The sequence below is a fragment of the Trichoplusia ni genome, chromosome 2, assembly GCF_003590095.1.
Source record: "Trichoplusia ni isolate ovarian cell line Hi5 chromosome 2, tn1, whole genome shotgun sequence".
Classification (NCBI taxonomy): Eukaryota; Metazoa; Arthropoda; class Insecta; order Lepidoptera; family Noctuidae; genus Trichoplusia; species Trichoplusia ni.
Window position 1 is genome coordinate 20253377 of NC_039479.1, and position 22979 is coordinate 20276355.

The 22979-nt window shown below is 34.4% G+C and overlaps 1 protein-coding gene across 2 annotated transcripts in view; it reads left to right on the plus strand.

Annotated features, from left to right (window-relative positions):
* LOC113508590 (nephrin-like) overlaps positions 1–22979 on the plus strand; it is a 126619-nt gene that overhangs the window by 26073 nt on the left and 77567 nt on the right. For both annotated transcript variants that reach the window (XM_026891713.1, XM_026891715.1), the window contains exon 2: positions 21204–21354. In XM_026891713.1, the coding sequence (XP_026747514.1) occupies positions 21204–21354 (151 nt within the window). The remainder of the gene's footprint in view (positions 1–21203; positions 21355–22979) is intronic.

Below are 22979 nucleotides of genomic sequence, written 5' to 3' on the forward strand. Positions count from 1 at the left end.
ATAGCTACTTAGTCTTTACTACGCCACAAACTCGAACTGTTAAACTTTGTAGAAATTCAATTATGTCTTAGAATTTAACTTTGGGTTCTTCCTTTAGTTTCTCATAAATAAATAATTTAATATAAACGAAATTCGAGTTGGCAGGTCTTTGACTCGGTGTGCTTTTAAAGCGTCTTATCGTAAAAAACTTGAAAACTAATGTTTCATAAATGATATTTTCGATTGTTAATGGTATTTTATTGAGCAATTTAATATAACATCAGAACTCTTTTTTAATGCCTTATTCTATTGGCTAAAGTAGCTAACAGCTTTCTTCTAGTACATATGGAATTCAAGATCTCCATAACGAAACTCCAAACAAGAATATAAAAAAAAACATTGAATTTCAAGCAAGTCCTCGTCGACTTTAAACCATAAGTAGTGGAAGCTAGATGGCGCATTTTGAGGCGTAAAGCGGTTTTTCTTTCAAGACTGCATTTGTCTTACTATAAGGGATGGTGATAGTTAAATATTTGACACAGTAGCTATCTTTTTCTACTGGCATATTTCAACACATGATGACGTATTTTTTATAGTAACTGTCGTGAGGCTGATTCATTATTAAAGGATTTATTTCTTCGGCGCGGAGGGATTCCCGCCTTTCTTTTTTAATCCACTGCTGCGTTTGCTGCGCATATAAACTATAAAAAATAAAATATAATTGGTATCAAGCACAAAAAAATAGCAGATATTCGAAAAAAAAAAATTTTTCATTGAATTTCTTAAATTTATTTATTTTAGACGAATTGTGTCATATTCCAGTGATCTTGTTCTGTTCGTAACATTGATCGATTTTCAGGAAGCAGATGTTTGACGTATTAAAGTAAATGACATGAATAGAATTTTAACAATAAATATTTGGTTTTCAGGTAATTTAATTTATGCGATTTCGAGGTAGCGGTAAGATGATTAATTTAAGTTATGTTGAATTCTTTTTTTTGAGGAAGGATTTAAACTTTTTAAACGTATTGAGTTAAAGGGATAAAAGTATTGCTTGTTTGCTTAAAAGGTACTTTTTGCATAACAAATATTCTAAATTTCGGACTAGTAAGTCTGTTACTCACAGTTAACGTGGTAATGATAATAGGTAATAATAGATAACAGGTGATACGACCTATTGAATCTGCGTTTAAGGTTTATTTGTCCAAGATCGAAAGCTGGCGAATCAAAAAAAGCCCTTGAATTTTTGAAATGACCTTTACTTATTTAATGTTTGTTAACTATAGAGCAGAATTTTCTATGCAGATAATTTTTCAGGTACACAGTATCAATAAACATTCACTTATATCTCCATACTAAGTAATAATTTAAAATCTATGACGAAACGATTATTGCAAATCTATTCGGATACTGTCCGAAATAAAATTCAGATAATTATGTATAAATAACTATATATAATATCAGCGTGCATGTATTTACATCGCCTATTAGGTTCAAATCTGCCATATTAAACACCACCCTTTTTTCGGCCATTTAAAAGTTGCCATAAGTTAGGTAACAAATTACCATATTTGTAGAACACTTGGCTAAAATCCCAGTTACTCATAGTGCCAAACGCAAGCTCCCAATGTCCCTATTTGTCGCTGGTACTCGGTATTCCCCTGTTCCCGCCTATTTGCTCGCTTCGACCAACTACTGGGAATGCTGGAATATAAGCATTCTGGTTCTGATTTCTGATCTTGTATTTTGCAACTTTTAGGAAAAGCATTACAATGATTTTCAATATACTCTAATCGCATCTAATATAATGTCTACACCGCCAGTTACTTCTTATAAAGTATCGGTATGCAACAATATGCTGTTAGATATTGGTCTTGAACAATACAAGGTAATATATACTTTCAACAAATAACACTGTTAAATGTCAATATCAACCCCTTCTATCGTGGGTCTGCTGATCGTGTTTCCTGTTTTTCTGTGTTATTTTAACAATATTGTGTGTACATAAACTATTGAATAGGCATAATATATTTTTTATCAGTCGGACATTCGGAAAGTTTCTCCAAAAAAAGTTCATTTGATTTAAGTGTCACCTTTTCCACGATTGACCCAATAATGTAAAAATAAAAATAGATTTTTATTTTTCGAATAAAACTACAGTTTCAATCGTATTTCGTTCATAAAACAATGTGGGCCAACAAAGGCACTAAAGTAACATTTCGATCCAACCAAAATTAAGTTGGTAAAAATAGTTGTATTTAAAAGCCATTGCCGTAGTTGAATTCAACACTGAAAATAGCTTCGTAAACTAAATAAAAAATAACCAAAAAAAGCTGTGTAAAAAGTGTGGTCCAACATAATGGATCGATCTTTCTACCTATTTAACATACAAAAGGGAATCATAAAACAATGGGATTAATTCCAAAATTGCTTAAAATTTTGATTTCGCCAAATTTGAGATGAATAAAAATGTATAAATTTAGGGGATTTACACGTTTTGCCACTGCGTTTTGTGTATAATAAATAATAAAAATAGCAGATAATTATGAATATATAGAATAAAAATAATAACAAACAAAAGATGTCTGCAGTTTATTAGATAAATAATATTTTGATGTATTATGTGATTTCTAGAAAATTTTCTTAAAAAAAAAATCGACAAATACGAATCGTGACAAATACCAAAACTTCCTTAACTATTGCTTAACTTCTTTTAAATGGATTTTTTGCCAAAACTTCTGAAGTTCCAGCGACCGAGATGAAAATCAAACAAAATAAAACTTTTCTTTTAAATATGTTCAGTTAGTATAGTTCAGTTACTTGTTGTGGAAAAGGAAGACTTTGCTCAGCAGTGGGATTAAAAACAAATTGAGTTCACATAATCCTGCTATCGCCATTACGTAACTCATAATCGGAAAACACTATTAAATGGCTATAAAAAAAGTTTCGGATCGTTGTTTCATTACGTATAATGTTTCTTTGTAAAATTTTGGTCCATTGCCAGTGAAGCGAAGTATGAAAACATGTTTTATGAAGTAATTTATCCATTACAAAGTTTTACTTGTAAATTATGTACAGGGAAAGTTTTTCGTAACTGTTTTTAAACGAAAAATATTCAAATGGTCACAGTGTGTCTTTAGTATCGTCTTTTTAGCCAACATACTTTACGAAAATCGTTACGAACGGTCTCATAGAAACGCTACAGTGTATGGATATTACGTTTTATATATGAATTTGAATTGTCATATTTTTCTTCTTCTTTAAAAAAAAACGACTCCCGCACTAAGGAGTTTAATCCTTGTGTCGCCGGGGGTTTTACAAACATACAAATCACATGCACAATGACACCCAGACTCAGATCAAGCCTTTGTGGATCAAACAAATACTTGTCCTACGCGGGGATCGAACCCGCGACACGACATGCACAGTGGTTTTGGCGTGGTGACCTCAACCACTCGGCTATCCGTGCAGTCGAATATTCAATCGTTCGATGGTTTTGTATCTATACTAATATATAAAGCTGAAGAGTTTGTTTGTTTGTTTGAACGCGCTAATCTCAGGAACTACTGGTCCAAATTTAAAAATTATTTTTGTGTTGAATAGACCATTAATCGAGGAAGGCTTTAGGCTATATACCATCACGCTGCGACTGATAGGAGCGAAGATACAATGGAAAATGTGAAAAAAAGCAGGGCAGGCATAAATCATAACTTATATCTTCTACCCACGGGGACGAAGTCGCGGGCAACAGCTAGTCAACGATAAAAATATACAAATGCCGCTTGTCAAAACGAAAAAAAAAAAAACAGGAGACCATCAAGCTGCTATTTTCGAGAGTCCCTAAATATTTCAATTGGTTTCCATGGCTGTTGACCAAACCTGAGTATGCATACGACGCGGCGACGGTCGCATTGAAACTAGGATAAACATCATTCCAGCTCACTGTAACCAATATCACACTTTAATGTTATTCATATCATAGATAATAATTTAACCATGCTTCTTACATTTTTGTGGTAATCCAAGACAGATACAACGGGTTGTAAATTATACAATCATAGGAAATAAGTTTTTTTTCAGCCTACCTATATTTTATGAACCACACTGCTTTACAAGGACCTCCATGTGTTGTATTCAAACTTTACACATACAACAAAATGTGAAGTCTGTTCGTGTATTACACAATATCACCTGTTTTCACGTTTATCATAATGATGTATAAGAGTGCCTCCGGTTAATGTACCGCGAAACGGAACCCGAAACTTTGAGTTTCGTACTTTGTACCCTCGCGGCTTTGATTTACACAGTTTACTCAATTACGAAGTCGGAAAGTAAGTAACCGCTTGTTATGTAATGTTGGTACTTGTTCCTTTTTTACTTAGATTTTTCTCCGAACTAGCCTTTTCGTTAAGTTGTTGGTTTTTCTTGTGAGTTTGTGTTCGTTTTCTTGGATTATCAAGAAGTATTCAGTTGTTTTTTTCTTGTAACTACTGTTTTATAGTTTATTGGAAAACACATAAAAATATTTGTGCATCTCTTACAGAAAGCGTATGTTAAGAACAGATCATTAAAATCATGTAATCGAATTGAGAAATACCATTTAGTAAACTATTTATTTTTAAGGAGTGAATCTAATGTACTTCACTGTGTTTTATCAAATCATTGTCGTAATTGCAAGATGTAACGGAAAAGTACTTCATTTATAGAATTAGTAATTTACCTACTTAATTTTTATCAAAAAACCATAGCCCAAAAGATTCTAAAAATCTTCTCAAACATAGAAAATCTAACTAACCGAAAATTAATTAACTCAAAATTGATAAACAGTTGAAAGTAGTACCGGATTACCTCTATACAGAGTGAAGTGGACTCAAACAAAGCCTTGATTTATGAGCTCTCCGCGCGGCGACGTCGCCCATTAATTTCGGCTACAGTTGAGTCCGAAACTTATCGTGTGGACTCGAAATATGCACATGAGTTAAGACGCTTCACTTTTAATCACGATCGTAGTTAGACGGTAATGGAAAGTGGGCTAACTTGGCAAGGACGGTTTCTTTATTGTGTTTGTTGGAAACTGGATTTTCAATGTAGACTAATTGGTATTTGTGCTTATTGGTTTCCTATTACAAGTATGTATGTGCATATTATTATATTGAAAGTGTCGGATTATAAGACCAGTGATTTTAAAAGAGGAATTTGTCTGCTTTTGCAGTAAGTATTTATTTTATATGGTTCAAAAAATACATTTAAGCGGCAATAAAAATGCAACATCATGTATGAATTTCAACTTTATAACTATAGAAATTCAAAAGTTAAAAAGATAAAATTGAAGCAATTTAGTTCCTTTTTGGGTAAGAAAAAAACTAGGGCTATAAACACGACATTCAAAGAAGTTTAGTACTAAATATTGATTCAAGATTATCCAAGGTTTTAAACCAAAATGTCGACACACGTTGTAGCTTTTACGTTATAATTACTGCTTATATAGAGTATGTGAGAATATTATGTAACTATCGAGCTATATACACATTAAACGAACTCCTTTATACAATTACTAGCTGTTGCCCGCGACTTCGTCCTCGTGGGTAGAAAATTTATGATTTATACCTGCCCTGTTTTTTTCACATTTTCCATTGTATCTTCTCTCCTATTAGTCGCAGCGTGATGGTTTATAGCCTAAAGCCTTCCTCGATGAATGGTCTATTCAACACAAAAAGAATTTTTCAATTTGGACCAGTAGTTCCTCAGATTAGCGCGTTCAAACAAACAAACTCTTCAGATTTATATATTAGTATAGATTTGCGTGATATCACATACCTACTACATCAAATGTGACATTGACGTGACATGAGTTATAGATGCGAGGAACGATCTGATCACATCAGCCATGAATCCAAAATAAATCAGAATACAAATACTTCTAAAACAAAAATTATTCGAACCCGACATTTTATTTTTTACGTTGCCGACATTCTGGTTCTCATTATCATACCAAAACCCTTGTACCAAAGCAAAAAACAATAAAAAGATAACACGCCGTATGGCCTGCTTTACGACTAGAAATAGGCGCCTATTTTTTTCATACTTTCTGTTCAACCGTACGCGGATAAGTGCCTCTATATGACTTGAATATAACTTTCATTAGTCGTAAAACAGAGGGTCCGAATGCGTGTATACATAAATGGAACGAATACATGGCGTATGTGAAAGAAATGAAATGCCTGAATACGCGAGCCGTGAATAGTTTCATATTCATATATATGAAATGAAATATTTCATTTCACCTGCTAATATAACGTTTGTTTGAAAATTAATCTCACCTTAATATTTTGGCACTGAGGTAAGCAACTACCGGGAGATGTCACGTTGAATATTTAAGAATTATTGACACGTTTTTATAAACTCACTTTCTTGTTTGTATGTTTGTTTGTCGTTCCGGTTGGATTTATGCAACTCAATTTTCCGACACTTTCCGATAAGCTAGCATGCTGCAATTTTCAGGGTAGCTTTAAACCCGATGACAATGCAAATTACAACTCTAAAAACTGTCAAATGTGTATGTCAAAAATTTTACATTTGAAACCGTTGGTATTTAGATTTTTTAATCTATTAATTTTATTATTTTAAAAATACATTATTGTTCTATGTTAATTTTTGTACATTTGCAAATAGTTTACAAAATAAACCAGTAAATAATTTTCACTAATTAGCTATCTCAGCAATTGTTTTACGTAAGATATATTGCGCTGAGCTCTTAAAACAAACGCGACACATTATCAGCGTCGACAACGTAACTAAATTTCTACTTCGTAAGGCGCTATAGACCAAACGTAATAAAGCCATTCACCACACTTAGCAGGTAATGAATTTTGGCTCTACCGTGAAAACCAAGCGATGTTTGCACGACCACCGCTCTTCATACACCTATCCCTCGAGCTGATTTCAGCTTTGTGTGTTGTATGTTAGAGTTGAAAATTAAAATGACGACGCCCAGGTAGCTTCGTTCGTTTGAGACTATGACAAATAGAATTTTGGCAATATATTTGCTCATCTCACAGCCTTATGCTAATCAAGGAACGTTGAACAACATGATGTGTATCGTATAATTTAAGCATTTCTGTATTAATTAGTTGCTTTTACATTTTTTTTTCAATAGAATCTGAAAATTGGCCTATTAATTAAGTTTATTTCATAAAAAAGAAACATCATCAAAAATTATTTTTGCCAAATGTCAAAGTATTTTAGAATTTATCATATTGCATGCGCAGCCAAAATAGCGGAACTGAGAACAAAACTTGCTTTCCTAATCGCTTTAACTTTATGTTGTACGTGGTACAATTACGAGCAAAAACGAGGACACACAAATACGGATTCAATTTCCTTCTAAACATGAATCGAATACAGTCACCTCACATTTCCAATTAATATTTTCGCTGAAATGTGTAATTGAAATTCGCTGAAATAGTACCATTTTTTGCACGTAACTGTACTATCGCTACATATTTAGTTTCGTTTAAAATTGGCTATTATAGTAATAACTACCATTAATTGCGCAATAAAAAGCTGATTGCGTATTAGTAAGCAAAATGTGTAATTTTGCAGGGTCATTCGATTGAAGGTCGTGGTATATTTGAAAGTTATTATGACGCATAGTTTATCGACCTAAACATTACAGTAATCGAAGAACTAACCCGCATAAAATCAGTAAATTAGACAAAAGAAGTAATTTAACGAATTAATCAACACTAAAACAAGTTTTATTCTCGTACCAAACTTTAATTTCTTGCTTAACAATAATATGAGATTCTCTATAAGAAATTGCGTCTTTACGTATTGTAGATTTTTTATATCAGTCTTCTTTTTAATTAGAACAGACTTATTGTAACCCACCTTCTACAAATTGTCATCCAAAGACGAGTTAATTTGCTACGCTTTCGTAGCACGTGCTACGATTAAGCTACGGAGTTTACATACTTGTACCGATAATTATAATTACACTCAAGTGAAATGAGCTTGGACAATATTCTGGACCAGGATACCTATTTAAGATCTTGATACCTTAATTGAGCCGCTTAAGTGTGCGGTAGACTAGTGAGATAATCTGGTTTTACAACCTCTAATATTATAGAGTCGTTGGTAGATATAATTGGAACTGGTTTCGCTACGGTATCTTCATATTTTTGCTTATGTAACCCATGTTTTTTTTATTGTAGTTTGGTTATGGGCGTTTTTCAATACTGAAATGATATAACATTAAGATATTATTTGACCCTGCATTATTATAGAACGTACAACGAATATATTTTATGTACTCCTTGTTCGTAATTTCTTCACTAATTCCAATTTCCATTTCCACATATCGTCCAAAAACGTAATTAAAAGCATATTAAACAACTTTGATCGTTCTTAAACTCTTGCAAAACCCGTAACATTATGACCAGTGCTGTTACTTTCACGCTTCTTAGCAGTGACGTCGTCATTGTGGGAGTGAGATGCAATACTGTGCAGTGTAATGCTCTTTCTCGCTTCCACTTCAGGAACAGTCGCACTTCACAAGCTCATGTTACAAGCACAGCATATACTACGGTTAAAGTATTTAGGAAACTTATTAACGACTTGCTTTCGTTTACGTCGTTAAATGTTCTAAGAACTAATCTTATGCCATAATGATGTTGGACTTTTATAGAGTTGCTATAACGCAGGCATTAAACTTAAATTTTGCTACTGAAACTACTTACTACTGCTAGATGTGTGTTTACTTTCTAGTGTTTTCAAAATAACTGCACAGTAACTTTTATTAAAATTTTATTCCTCTAGAATCCATATAATATTATAAGATACGTATTCTATTTCCAAAGAAACTAACATTAACAAATCACTCAAGTGTTCTGAACTGAAAAGTCAAAGTAACTCGTCATAAAGAAAAGCCGTTCCCGTGCATTAGAAGTTTTCTTTTTTTCAAATCATGATCGTCATCGTCTAAGTACCACTGTTTTACAAGAAACGTCTGCCTATCTGATCTCCTCAACCCATATACTTGGACAACACGATACCCCTTAGTTAGACTGGTTATCAGACTTATTAGGTTCGGATTACTCGTAACAACGGTCAAAGATGTTTGATAACAGACGAAACCTTAAATTTGGCATGCCTTTCGAATCACGGTGGAACTCGTTGTGACAAAGATGGTCACCCATCTACGGACTGATCGTGTCAAGCATAGCATAACCTGTGATCGACCAACTTGTGAAGTTATAGCTTAGCCAAGAGCTCGTGCCACTAAAACCATTTATTCTATTCAAATGCAAAGTAACGTTGTCCAAGCCCTGTGAGCACGGTCCCAAAACATCACTCCTACGAAGAAAGACCGACAAGAAACTCAAAAGGCACACACGCAACCCTCAGAGAACAGAATTCCAACTTCAACAATACATCGAAACATCACATTGAAAACCGAAAAGCCGAAACAACATGTCGTGACACGGAATTCGCAGTGGTATTTGACGATAAACTTGTTTCGCTAACAAGGTATGGACACTACAAAGTTTCATCGGCCTTGTTAGGCATCGAGTGTGCTCTGTGGTAGATATGTGATCAGTGAGAAGTGGGAATTAGTGTTATGATTATCCCACTGGAATTGTTGGGTGACATGAGGATAGGTACTGGGGTGATAAGTATTGCGGTTGTGTTGGTGATTAGTCAGCACCTGCCTATTTCGTCTGGTGATTGCTTCGGTTTTTAAAGCTACATTATTCGTGTGAATAACCTAAGCTAGGCGCAAAATTAACACTTATCTACACTCACGCGTATTTTTGGGATTCTAGTTTCGGACCCAACTGGCGCCCTTAATCACACTCGCCAATTCACTAGTCGTGGGTAAAAAATAGTAAGAATAAAAAAATATCTACAGTGTTTGAGAGAAGATTTGTATCCAACACATAAACTGAAGTCTCTCATCTCATTAAACAACAAGACGATTCTAGAAACAAAAGAATAATCTGATTCTTAAGTAATCTTCTTGAGTCTATTTTTTTCTTCAGCACGTGTCTCAGCTTCCATTTGATTTTTTTTTCATCTGACTTGGAATCGAGCAATTTTCGGCAGTCAAGTTGTTGAAAGGTCATGTTTCACTGTTTTGTTATTATAAAAAAATATCAAAAATTGTAAACACTGAGCTTGTACCAAACTCATTTCATTACAAATCAACGTTTATTTCGGCATACAAACTACCTGAAAATTTTTCATCAAATTTAACTTGATAACCTTTTTTATCGTTTTTTTTTTCATTCGGCCATTGTCTAATTTTGTGACCAGCTTGCAATATAAAGAAAAATATGGACGAAATAACTTTTTTTTAAACGAGAAACGTCGAACGCTCCAAACGTTTGCATTTACCAGTTTTAAATTTTTAGTTCCATTCAATGTTGGCACACCTTCACGATGCATACATTTTCGGAAATGTCCCATGATGTCCACGGGAATATCTCGTGTTCGGACATGACCCGAATCGATCCGAGCCGACCCGAACGTTTGTTTTACATTTCGATATTACTTATTCAATACTCCTGTTTAAAGTCGAGAATAGTCTTAACAATGGCGGTCAAGGACTTCCAGTTAAGTTTTCTATTTCTTGTCGTTTGTCGCGTTGCTTTAAGTAAAATGAAACGGGTTTCTCTTCGTTTTGTTTGTTCCGTTTCTCAGTTTTTAGCGGAATAAATAAAAGTATTATGAAATTGTAAATAATACCGACGCTCAGCGTTTTTGATCTCGTTGGTTTTATTTTTGTGATATCAGATGTTCTAGAGAATCGGGAAATATTTGAATTGTTTTTATTATCAGAAACTATAGCAATGACTTTTTAGTGGTGATGTGTAGCAACTTTTTTTTAAAGTGCATTACTGTTTTTCAGTCAAAGGTTTTTACGTCTACAGATATCTAAGTAGCCTAAAATGATCACCTTATATGAAGCCAAAATTGATCGAAACAATTACCTATTTTCTTAAAAAAAAAATCACCTTTTTTGTCAAATGTACCTATTGTATCATGTATATTGAACAAAAGCGAATTAAGATCATAATCACAAAGTCAAACATGAAAGCTAATACGACCAATACCAAAACAGGTATCACAAATGATATTTCTAATAATTAATGTTTGGAACATCAACAAAACCAATCACGTTCGATGCGACCGCATATTGATACTATTTTCATTTACTGCGGGCTTAGATTATTGGAATTATCAACTGACTGCCGGATTTGCGAGTATATTGGCAGCTACACAACCCTGTATCATGTTTGATACTGATTCACCAATTAACTTTGTGTTATTGAGATAGGATTGTGTTGATTTGATTACGCACTTGGGAACAGATTTTTTAGTTAATCTTAAAGTAGTAAAGGTAGGTTGCGCATTTTTTTTGGGTAGTTAGAAACATACACTACACTGATAACGTAGTGGTTTGACAGCTGCTAAGGCAAAGGTCAATGATACCAATTAGAACATTTTATATTATATTATATATTCTGGGACAACTCACACACGGTTATCTGATCCCAAGCTATGCAGAGCTTGTGTTATGGTAACCAGACAACTGATAAATTTACATATATTTATCTAAATACATACATATTATACATAAATTACACCTAGACACCAGAACAAATGATCATGCTCATCACACAAACATTTGCTGGGTGGGAATCGAACCCAGGACCTCCGGTATAGCAGTCAGGGTCACTAACCACTAGATCAACAGGCCTGTCGCTGTTTTTGTTTGTTCTAATTCAAGTGCGTTTTACTAGATAACCTTGACATTTGTGAGCGAATCTGTTACATCCCTTCAGACAAAGAGATGATAATATAGAAACAGGTGCCTCTTTTCTGAAAATGGGACAGAATAAACGAAACTTTTGTTCCTCCTCAACTTTACTACTATCACATTTATTTGATTTTATTCTATTCAAATATACTCATCAAGTGCCGTATAAAGCAATACTAGTGACCTATAAAAAGAATCAAGTTTCCAATTGTTTGCATGACGGTCAATATTGTCAATAGTACGTTTAGAATTTTATGTACGTGCGGTATGTATGGAAGGCCTGTCCGTCACGTCGGATATGCAACAGACATGCGTTTGACGTCACGTGTCGTGCCTCCCTCAATCACTCATACCCTTTGTATAACACTTATGTCATTATGTTGGATGGATGTATGTCAAACAAGTTTTATGAATTATTTAGGGAGTTATAGTGTATTTATTTAGAATTCTTTAAAAGTATTTTTGATAGGGATAGGCTAGTGGTATAACTGTTGGAATGCCAAATAAAGAGGTCGTAAGTTTAAATTCAAGAAAACACCAAATCTTAGGAATATATTGCGAAAAATCCAGCACTTTGTGGGCTTTTATGGGTTCAATCCAGGCCTTCGAAGAAAAGAAGATTAAAATCCACTTTAAAACATGAGTGTGGTTTAATCATTACCATCAATATTGACCTGAAAACACCTACTGCTGGAGATAAGCCCTACCCCTTTTCCAGGTACACATTCTGTTCAATATGACCATCATTGGCCTAGCCTTTTCCCAACTATGTTGGGGTCGGCTACCAGTCCAACCGGTTTCAGCTAAGTACCAGTGTTTTACAAGGAGCGACTGCCTATCTGACCTCCTTAACCCAGTGACCTGGGCAACACGATACCCCTTGGTTAGACTGGCTGTCAGACTTTTTCAAGCTTCTGACTACCTGTAACGACTGTCAAAGATGTAGGAATAACAGCCGGGACCCACAATTTAACGTGCCTTCCGAAACACGGAGGAACTCATTATGACAAAGGTGGTCACCCATCTACAGACCAACCGCGTCAAGCATAGCTTAACCTGTGATCGTATCACTTATGCGGTTATAGCTTAGCCACGAGCTCCTCAATCCTCTGCTCCTCCTGTTCAATATGACCCTACTTCAGGTATTCCTAACAAGCTTTGCAATATCGTCACCCAACGTGGTCTGAGTTGATCCCGTGACCCGTCCTTGGCCACCAGATAAAGCCTTGTTCTAAAATAATGCTGTTCATAGAAATTGAAGTCTTAAAATACTACAATTTTCTGCTCAGACAGAGATAGCTTGAGCAACGTCTTGAATATGGGTTTCGTGATACTTTGTCAGATTAATTTTATAAACATAATTTATTTCCAATAAACCATTTCAAAATTATGCCGGCAAAGTCAGGTAAAATCTAAGGCATTGAGCGTCAATATTTTCAAGCACAATAAGTGTATTATATAACAAGTCTCATTAATCTGTATTCACAGTATTCAGATTCAGGTTCCTTAAAACAATTAAACAATATTAATGACCACAAAATCAACTATTAAGTCCATAGCTTTAATGTTCTACACGCGACTAACCCAAAAACATACTAAACAATAATAATAATAATATGGGTAATAATAACTAATCTATCTCCATCACAAATGACAGATTACTAGCGAATACAATACCCATTCCACATTCGAACCGGTGTACTACGTCCCAAGCAATCATGTACAGTCGGTGACAGTAGTCGATGAACAAATCATCTATACTAATATATAAAGCTGAAGAGTTTGTTTAATTGTTTATTTGTTTGAACGCGTTAATCTCAGGAACTACTGGTTCGAATTGAAAAAATCTCTTTATGTTAAATAGACCATTTATCAAGGAAGGCTATAGGCACGCGCATCACGCTGCGACTAAAAGGAGCGAAGATACAATGGAAAATTTGGAAAAAACGGGGAATATTATTCATCTTTGAGGGCTTCCGTTGCGTGCGCAGCGAAAATGGTTCAAGATTTTCTAACCACGTGAACAAAGTCGCGGGCAACAGCTAGTTTAATATAAAATGATGAAATTGCTCAATTTGCACTTTATTAATTTGTTAAAAAGTGTGTTTATATTTTAAGTAGCATATTATTATAATATGCTACTAACTGCTAACTTTTGTAACAAATTTAATGGCCGTCTAGATTTTGTTGTAATTGATTGATTACGTGAGAAACCGAAGTGATAATTTATAGTTAATTTAATTTATAGTTAGTATGTAATTTCCTTGAAAAAAACAATATACTCAACCAGGTTCACCAAAGGAATCTGCTTATTATTTTTTAATCACGTCAAAATTAAATTAATTAGTGATGCAACGGTTTACTCACGCGTTTTTATCGTAATCTAGTTCACCGTCTCGCTTACACAGTAACTCAAAAGTTTTGCTTTAGATCTCATGGTATATACACTTACTGTTCTAACGGACTTCTGTCGGCGACTGTACAATTTTCTTTCTATATTAGGGATGAAATTTGCTTTAGCCTCGCCTAATATCATCAATAATACTTGTAAATGGACTTCAGGGAGTGTTTTGACTACGTATAAAGAAACTCATTAATTCCTATGCGGCATGCGATATCAAACTTTAGGGTAATGCTGGAATATTCTTAAAATTTAAATGTTTTTAATTCAGCAAAAGTTATGACTTTATACAAATTGTAAATCAAAATTCAATTAAGTTCGCATTACTCAATGTTAAAGTTATAACAAACTTCTTGTACTTATTTCAAACTCTTTCATCTTTTAAATTTGTTAAAGTTACGAATTATTTTGTTTCGAATACGTTGCGTAAATTATTTTGTTGTTTCTTTGTTTTTTTTTTAGAATTAAATGATTTTGAACTACAGTTTAACTCGCTTACCCCATGGCACGTGTAGACAATGTAAATATGGTACGGTGACGTCGAGTACAGATTTCATTTGTGTTGCTGTCAGACGAATAAAAGTTTTGACAGTAAACACTCGCAACACACATAGCGCAACGCAAACAGATGATTTGAAATATCAGTCTCTCTAGCTAGTAAGTAACTTTCGAGAATGCAAAAATGTCGGTCAATTGATTGATTTCTATAAAATATAATCTATTATCTATATATGATTATTATTCTAACCTAAAATATTTGAGTACTTACTGTTTCAATTTTTAGTATTATTTTTATGACAAAACAAGTTTGTTATTACACCCAAGTCTTAATAGAAATATAAGAAAACAATATCTATGTATTTGATATTAAGTCCTAAAATTTACTTATACTGGCAAATTACCTGGCCCAAGTTTAAGTAAGCAAGTAATTCAAAAACTCCTGCACCTAAAGAACCCAGATTTTAATACACCAAGTAAATTAACTGTCATAAGTCTTCGGCGGCCAAACTTCGACTCGACTTTACTTTATGACTTCGAGATTATCAAACATGCTTGACTAAAACTCAGGTTTGAAATGTCAAATGTCAACGTTGCTTGAAGCTCTCTCATTGGAAGACGCACAATAGAAAGTGATAGTTTTTCTTATTGTAGTAAATGTGATGAAGAACTGCTGCTAGCGCTGCGATGTTTTAATTTGACGCTTTTAGCAAGTGATAGATAATTATAATTATCATTGTTTCGGTATTTGAATTTTCATTTCACAGTCTACCTATCATATCACTTTTCTTTCATCGAGCAAGAGTTAAAATACCTTAAGACGATCGCTACCGAAACAATAAAATACCGAATCAAACTACGCGACTAAACCAAACATGCTTACCCGTCCCCATAGCTCCTTAAAGACAATTAATGGCTATGAGCTCTGCTTATTACAAGGCCAACAAGTAACTCCATGTAGGGGATAAGCAGTTACTCAAGCGGCTGACAGATCCCGTCACTAAGCCCCAGACGTGTTCGTGTTTAACTGTAATATGTTGTGTGGGGCTTCTGATTGGTTGTTTAGAATAGGAACTGCTTATTGCCACAAAGGACAGAAACCTACAGGCACATGATTATAATATATAGTTGAAGATACACATCGAAACGCCAAACGACGGCTAAATTTTGAAAGAAAATACATATTTGTTGTAAATCGCCGTAAATAAATACAACCGCAAAAATAATGCAGCACCTGTAAAAATTTTAAATGTCTGCCACGTTGCACGAGATTTTGCCTTTTTTGGTTAGGCGCTAGAATCCTCATGGACCCCAACCTGCTTGGGAGAAGAAGTGGGTAGTGCCAGACTCTTACTGACTAAACTTAAACCGCTGTTCAGTATTTAGTCAGTGCTCGGCATTCAATTCAACAAGCACGCATGAGATATAGCCTTTTGGCAGACTGACGGACAAACATTGTATAAAGTCTTATATAAAATCCCATTTTACCTTTTGGGTATGAAACCTAAACAATGTCTAGAAAGGACTTCAAAACTTACCACAATACTCTGATACTGGTATAAAATAAAACCACACGTGTCCTACATAAATATTGAAGATATAAAGTCAGTGATACGTCGTCGTAGGTCAACTGAATACTGCCGTGACATTTATCAAAGGTCAGTCTAGACTCGTTTTACTTGTATCATCTGATGTAAGCTAAGATATATGTACGTAGAGTACACGGATAGCCAAGCGGTTGAGGTTACCACGCCAAATTCAATGCGCGCGACATGTCGCGGGTTCGATCACCGTGAAAGATATAATTTATTGCGGAAGATAATATCAATAGGTTTTGTTTTAGTCTATACTTAGTTAGTTAAAGTTAGTCTATAAGTTTCATTTTGTTGGTTTGTGTATTTTATTGTATTTAACGCACACGAATCTCACTCTAAGCTAAAGATACATACTCGTACGCGAGAATTGTAACTTCAATAAATACCAACGTATTTTGTAAGAATAGTGGAAAAAGCTAAAAACTGTCATATGGCTGGCTTATTGAATCGAACAACTCTCTCACAAAAACGAACAATACTGTGATACAATGGTAAAACCTCGTTTGACACAGCTCTAGCTCCACAATATACATTACAATACTAAGCAACGTTCCCCTAGAGTTATTAAGAATCACAATTCCTTAACGAGAGGTACTGAAGAGATAATTTAGTAAATTATTTCGGCGCGGAAAGTAAGGTTTGCTTCGTTTATATTCAGAGGGCCTAACACCTTTGAAGTAAGACCTTCGTGGAGGTGTAAGCGGGATAGCGTTCTACAAGACGTATAGCACTATCTCCCTTGTACACCTGAAACATTATCGCTTTAATCCTGGTGGAAGTCTCTCTGATTTCTCGGAATACCCGAAAAGGGACCGGTCCTTTTACTTTGTAAAAAGTTAGTTTATTGTTGTCTTTGTATATTTGCATTTATTTGCGTTATTATCTAAGGCGAGGATAATTCTTTTATTACTAAGTCTTTGGGTGAAAATGCTGAGAGCTTATATTTTATGTAGCTTAAGGTGTAAAGAATATATTTTCGAATTCTGGCTGCCAGTTTTTCTACCGAAAGCTTTTTTTCTCAGTAGCACGAAATGTGGAGTAGAAATAAATATATTTCCATGGAAATAACGGCATTCTCTGAATCCAGTATCCAAAATCAGATTGGATAAACTCCGCAGACATATTTTGCAACTTAACTTTAAAAATATGCATAAAATATATTTATAACACATTTTTTGTAACTGTTGTTTGCGACTTTATCTGAAATATTGAAAGAATTAAATTTTATAAAAAATATTACGGAAACTTTTAAGCTTCTTTCTCATAAACCCGAGACTATAATAAGTGTATAGAATAAATTAAGTGTATTTATACCAGAACGCAAAATTCTAAAATAATAAATCAAGTGAAAAATCCACAACATTTCTAGATCAGTCCAGTAGAAATTTTTCATACCAGTCTAAAAAATAGGTCAGTTTATTTAGCCGCAATATGAATGGATCCCCACTGATGTTCGCTATAACCGCGATTCATTTGTTTCCTACCTGGGTAAGCCAACTGAGAAGCTCATTGTTCGTTAAGAATGAACCAAACAACAGTGTAATGAACAATTGTTAATATCGCAGAGTAGATGGGGGATAGTGAGTGAAATGATTTTTTTTTTCTGGAAAATGTGCGTGGATTTTTATGTAGAGTTAGAACGAGCAGTGAGTTGTAGGTATCATTCGTATTTGTGGGGTAATAGGTATGCGTAAAACGCTCTTATCATAACACATCTTTAATGTCTGTGTATTTTTTATACTCTATACTTGGCAATTGATAGCCATTTAATATATTTTGGTATCGCTGGACTAGTTACAGACTAAAAGAAGGTTTTAATTATAAACTGAAACTGCGGTAGAGTCGCAAGGCAAATACGCGTAAGTGATCCTTTTTAAAATTAGTAAACCATTAACAATCCGCCTTTCGAAAAGTAAAGTGAATTTGATGCAGGCATTGTTAATAGTTACAAATTTACAGATTTATAGATAAACCAAAATGTGATGCCACAATTATGAAACAATACGTAGGTAGGTAAAATTACATCCCAAAAATCTGGATACACACTTTTAATATAAAAGTTACACGACTGCAAAAAATTAACTAACCTCGACAAAGTAACATTCAACAAAGTATAATCCAAGCGACTTCTCCAGTTATTAGGGCTAATCCTGACCCAAAGCAAAAGTAATACTCTAGCTATAGAGAAAACCTCAAAAAAATATCCAATATACACGGCTCCATTACATTGTTATTACATAATATTGTGTGAGGGCGAGTCCACGGTTTTTTGTTACTGCCCTCGTCTTATGCCGTACCGAATACCAAAAAGGTTTTTAGCTGGCAGGTGTGCGTGTCCGCATTGTCCAGTTGAGCTTGGCTACCCGTACACCTACCACTGAATGTAATTTTCTTGTTTTTGAACCTTGTGGGTTGTGGCCCAATTCAAAAAACCGAGCGAGGTTGCCTGCTTGACATTTAAAAGCGATATAATCCTACTACTATTATAAAGGCGAAAGTTTGTAAGTATGGATGTATGGATGTTTGTTACTCTTTCACGTAAAAACTACTGAATGGATTTGAATGAAACTTTACCACAATATAGCTTATACATCAGCATAACACATAGGCTACAATTTTTGAGGTTTCTAATGTGAGATCGTAAAAAAACACATTTTTTTGCGCTTACATTGCAAACGCTGACTGAATCCTACAAGATAGATAGAAGGCAGATAGATAGATAGAAGGCAGGTATAAATTATAACTTATATCTTCTACCCACGGGGACGAAGTCGCGGGCAACAGCTAGTCTATAATATTTGCAAAATAAACAATTTTATTATGATCACAATGATGTTAGTCAGTTTTTAAATGATGATTGTAAAAAATAGTTGTCTTACAATTACATGAAGACATTAGTGACAATTATTGATTTGACCAAGAAAAATAAAAACACCAATATCGCAGTCTCATATTCAATTAACAACTATATATTATGTTAAATGATGTAACGGTTTACTCACGCGTATTTATCGGGGTAGCCCGACTAGTTTCGGACCCAACCGGAGTCCTTAATCATGAGCAGACGCGGAGGGATCGCGAGTCGAACTGACTATTATTATAAAAATATATATTATGTACTAATACATTTATAAGTAAACTAAAGAAATAAAATAATAATACTGTATTCAATTATTACCAAAATATATTTCCAAGCTATTAACAGCAGTGTTGTTGTTATAACTTTGTCTAAATAATGTTGACGTGAAAATAAATTTATTACTTTCTGGAATTCAATTGGCATTGATACAAAATTTCTAATGCAATTGAGCCGTCACCCGTCACAAATATAATTAACAGGCCGTCTGTTTAAATTAGTATGGCGGCTTGCACGACAACTCACTTAATAAATCTGTTTGTGCATTTATTTCAGTCATTGTTTTAATTCATGATATAAAAACGTGGTAATGGATACCTAAAATTTTTTTGTCGCCTTTTCGAGTTCGTTTTTTTTAGAAATATTACTGAAAACAAAATGGCTTTTAAGGTCTAGATACCTAAATGTCATCCTATACTCAAAACAGAATAATAAATAATTATTTTGATATTATAATGAAAGTCAATAAAAAACATAAGCTGTGCCATTCGCTACCGCTTTCACCTTGGACCTGGATCCCACGTTCTCATGTTGAGGGATTTTGTCCGCTTACAACGTAACACTGTTTCATACAAGGCTTTAAGCAGATAAACACAGGGATTCGACGCGGGTTTCGTTGTAAATGATATTTTTGACCGGGAGATACTTTTTGTGGAGTGAGGAGCTCCTGGCTAAGTAACGACCTTAGGTTGATCGATCACAGGTTAAGCAACGGCGTGGTCGGTGGATGGGTGAACCTTACCTTAATGGGAATCTCCGTGTTTCGGAAGGCACCTTTAGGATTCCTCGTTTAGCTCGTTTATTAGCTCGTCATTTACTTCCCTGGGGCACAAAGAGCTTAAAAGTGCTGTGTGTTTTCCGTTGATTATACCTATTATTAGTTTTGATCTTTGTTTCTCTTATTGTACCTGTATTTATAGGGTTCTTAACCGTTCTTCTGTTTTAGATCTCTATCTATCTTGGATTCGTGCACCCTGAGTCAAAAGAAATATAAAAAAAATACGTTATTGTATGGCTTTTAGGTAAACCAAAAAAATAACTAGAAACTTTTTAGTTCTTTTCAAATTAGAACACAACAGGTTTAAGCTCGTTGTGATCGTGTTTTTCCGAAGGATTTTCGCGTGTTCCATTACGAAATTAGTTTTCGAGTATAATATTTCGGCACACCTATGCCTTGGTTATTTTGTTTAGTTTTCTTAATAGCTTCGATGTATTGATGTTTGTATTTTTAAAAAGTTCTTCCACTCTAAGGGATTTAATCCTCGTATCACAAGGGTTTCATAAACATTTGAGCCTATATGCATGAAGGTACATGAGGATTTTTTTGAAATTACTTTTTTTATATGGAGTTTTATTAAACCCTTCATAATCATAACCTTCTATCCGACAAGTTAATTGGATTTGGGTTTAAATGACTAAAGTATGAATTGACAATCAAACCAAAATCATCTAGATTTTTGGTAGTTATTTCTGCGTGTAAACTCATTTTGCTATAGGAATCAGTATCGTCAAAATTTGTGAATTTCTGGCCCTATCATAAGCATAAGCTGAACAAAAAAATCTATACATAAGGAAGGTTAGAAAAAGCTGATTGCTAACCTTTACTATCTAAAGAGGCACCACCAGAAGAAGAAGATGCACCTGTAAATACTATAGTTGTTTTTATAGATGAAGACGATACTACTCGTAGGAACTTTCTATACTGACACAATATTGTTACTTCGGCTATAAAAATAAATAAAAGGAAAAGCTAAAGTAAATTCTCTTTTTCAGGTGTAGTGACATCACCAGTAGCGGCGACTGTCACTCGAGTGCCGGCGATAGTCGGTGGCGAAGCCGACCTGCCGTGTGACATCAGACCGCCGATGCATAACGACAGCCTGCTGCTAGTCGTGTGGTACCGGGACGACAACCCTGTGTACAGGTGAGACAATTGTGGTGAAGTCATATAGTCTGTAACTTGGATATTTCATTAGCTAGTTATGCCAATTTTTAAACGATTACCTTGAAAAGAAATCTCGAAACAAATGTAGCTGTCACTGTTTCTTTTATAGTTTAGGCAGTTGTTGAATTTTGCAAATAATTTCCTAATCTGGCATTTTGAACATAGTACTTGATCGATCTGAGCAAGCTTGTACTATGCATGAATCCATATTCTGTTATTTAAGGTTGCACTGCTGGGCAAAAGACAGAAAATGATTTTTTTGTTATCCATATCTATATTCTATATACTAATATATAAGGCTGAAGAGTTTGTTTGTTTGAACGCGCTAATCTCAGGAACTACTGGTACAAATTAAAAAAATCTTTTTGTATTGAATAGACCATTCATCTAGGAAGGTTTTAGGCTATATACCATCACGCTGCGACTAATAGGAGCGAAGATACAATGGAAAATGTGGAAAAAATAGGGCAGGTATAAATTATAACTTATATCTTCTAACCACGAGGATGAAGTCGCGGGCAACAGCTAGTATTACTTATGAGCAACAAGCATCTCTGTTTCGATCTAGCATGGACTGGCGTACAACTGGGAAAACTCTCTGCTCAGATCAGCAACAGTTTTTAAAATGAAAAAAAAATGATTTTGTACTAAATGGTTACTGAATTTGACCAGTTATAAATCATATTCTTGAATACGATAGGGGCTGGAAAAGTTAAGCGCCAACAAATTCCTAATTTGTGTTTTATTATCAAGAATAGCGATACGAATTATCAAATTTGGACATCCCGTCGTTTTATTTTTATATGTGCTTAACATAGTGTAAAAATATGTTTTAATAGACGGCAGAATTTGAAAGTTAATTTTGTTCTGTCTTCTCAAGAAATTGGATCTCAAAGAGCATAAGGAGAAACTCAATAACGCTCTCAGTCTTCTAGCCAATATTATGTTTTAGTCCATACAGAGTGACACACTTTCTTAGAAACACTTTGGCTTCACTCTCTGAAGGAGCGGTGCACCTATTGTTTCGTTGCTATACAAATGCTCGGTAACAGCTCATTTATACTCCCATCATTCGTCTAGTCTTTTGAAAAATGAACGCCGATTATTTTTTAAGTTTTCTTTTTCTTTTGTGCTGATCTGGCCTAGGTTATTGCAAAAATGACTAACACTAAATATTTGGTCGGTTGCTGCTAATCAAGCTTAGTTCCAATTCGTGCCACTGTATAAATTGGCGCTAGTATCCTCAACCAGAGTGCCAGCTTCATCCCTATCAAACGGAATATCATATTTGAATTTATATATTTTTATTCTAATGCAATGCATCAAGAGGTGTCTATGCCCGCAACAAAGACTTTTGATATGTTTTACTTTGGTATTTAAGATTGAAAACCTCAATTAGTTTATACTAGTATTTATTAATACATGAAAAAAACTATCAATGCGAAGTTTACAAGTCTTTATGAATTACACCGTTTTTAACTTTATTTAAATTTCAATTTGCATAATATTGTCTGGATAAACTGAATAAAAATATTTGCGGCTAAAGTAGCCACAAGGGTTAAATATTTGTGTGATCCGCAGGTATTTCTTGGAAGCGCGATCAT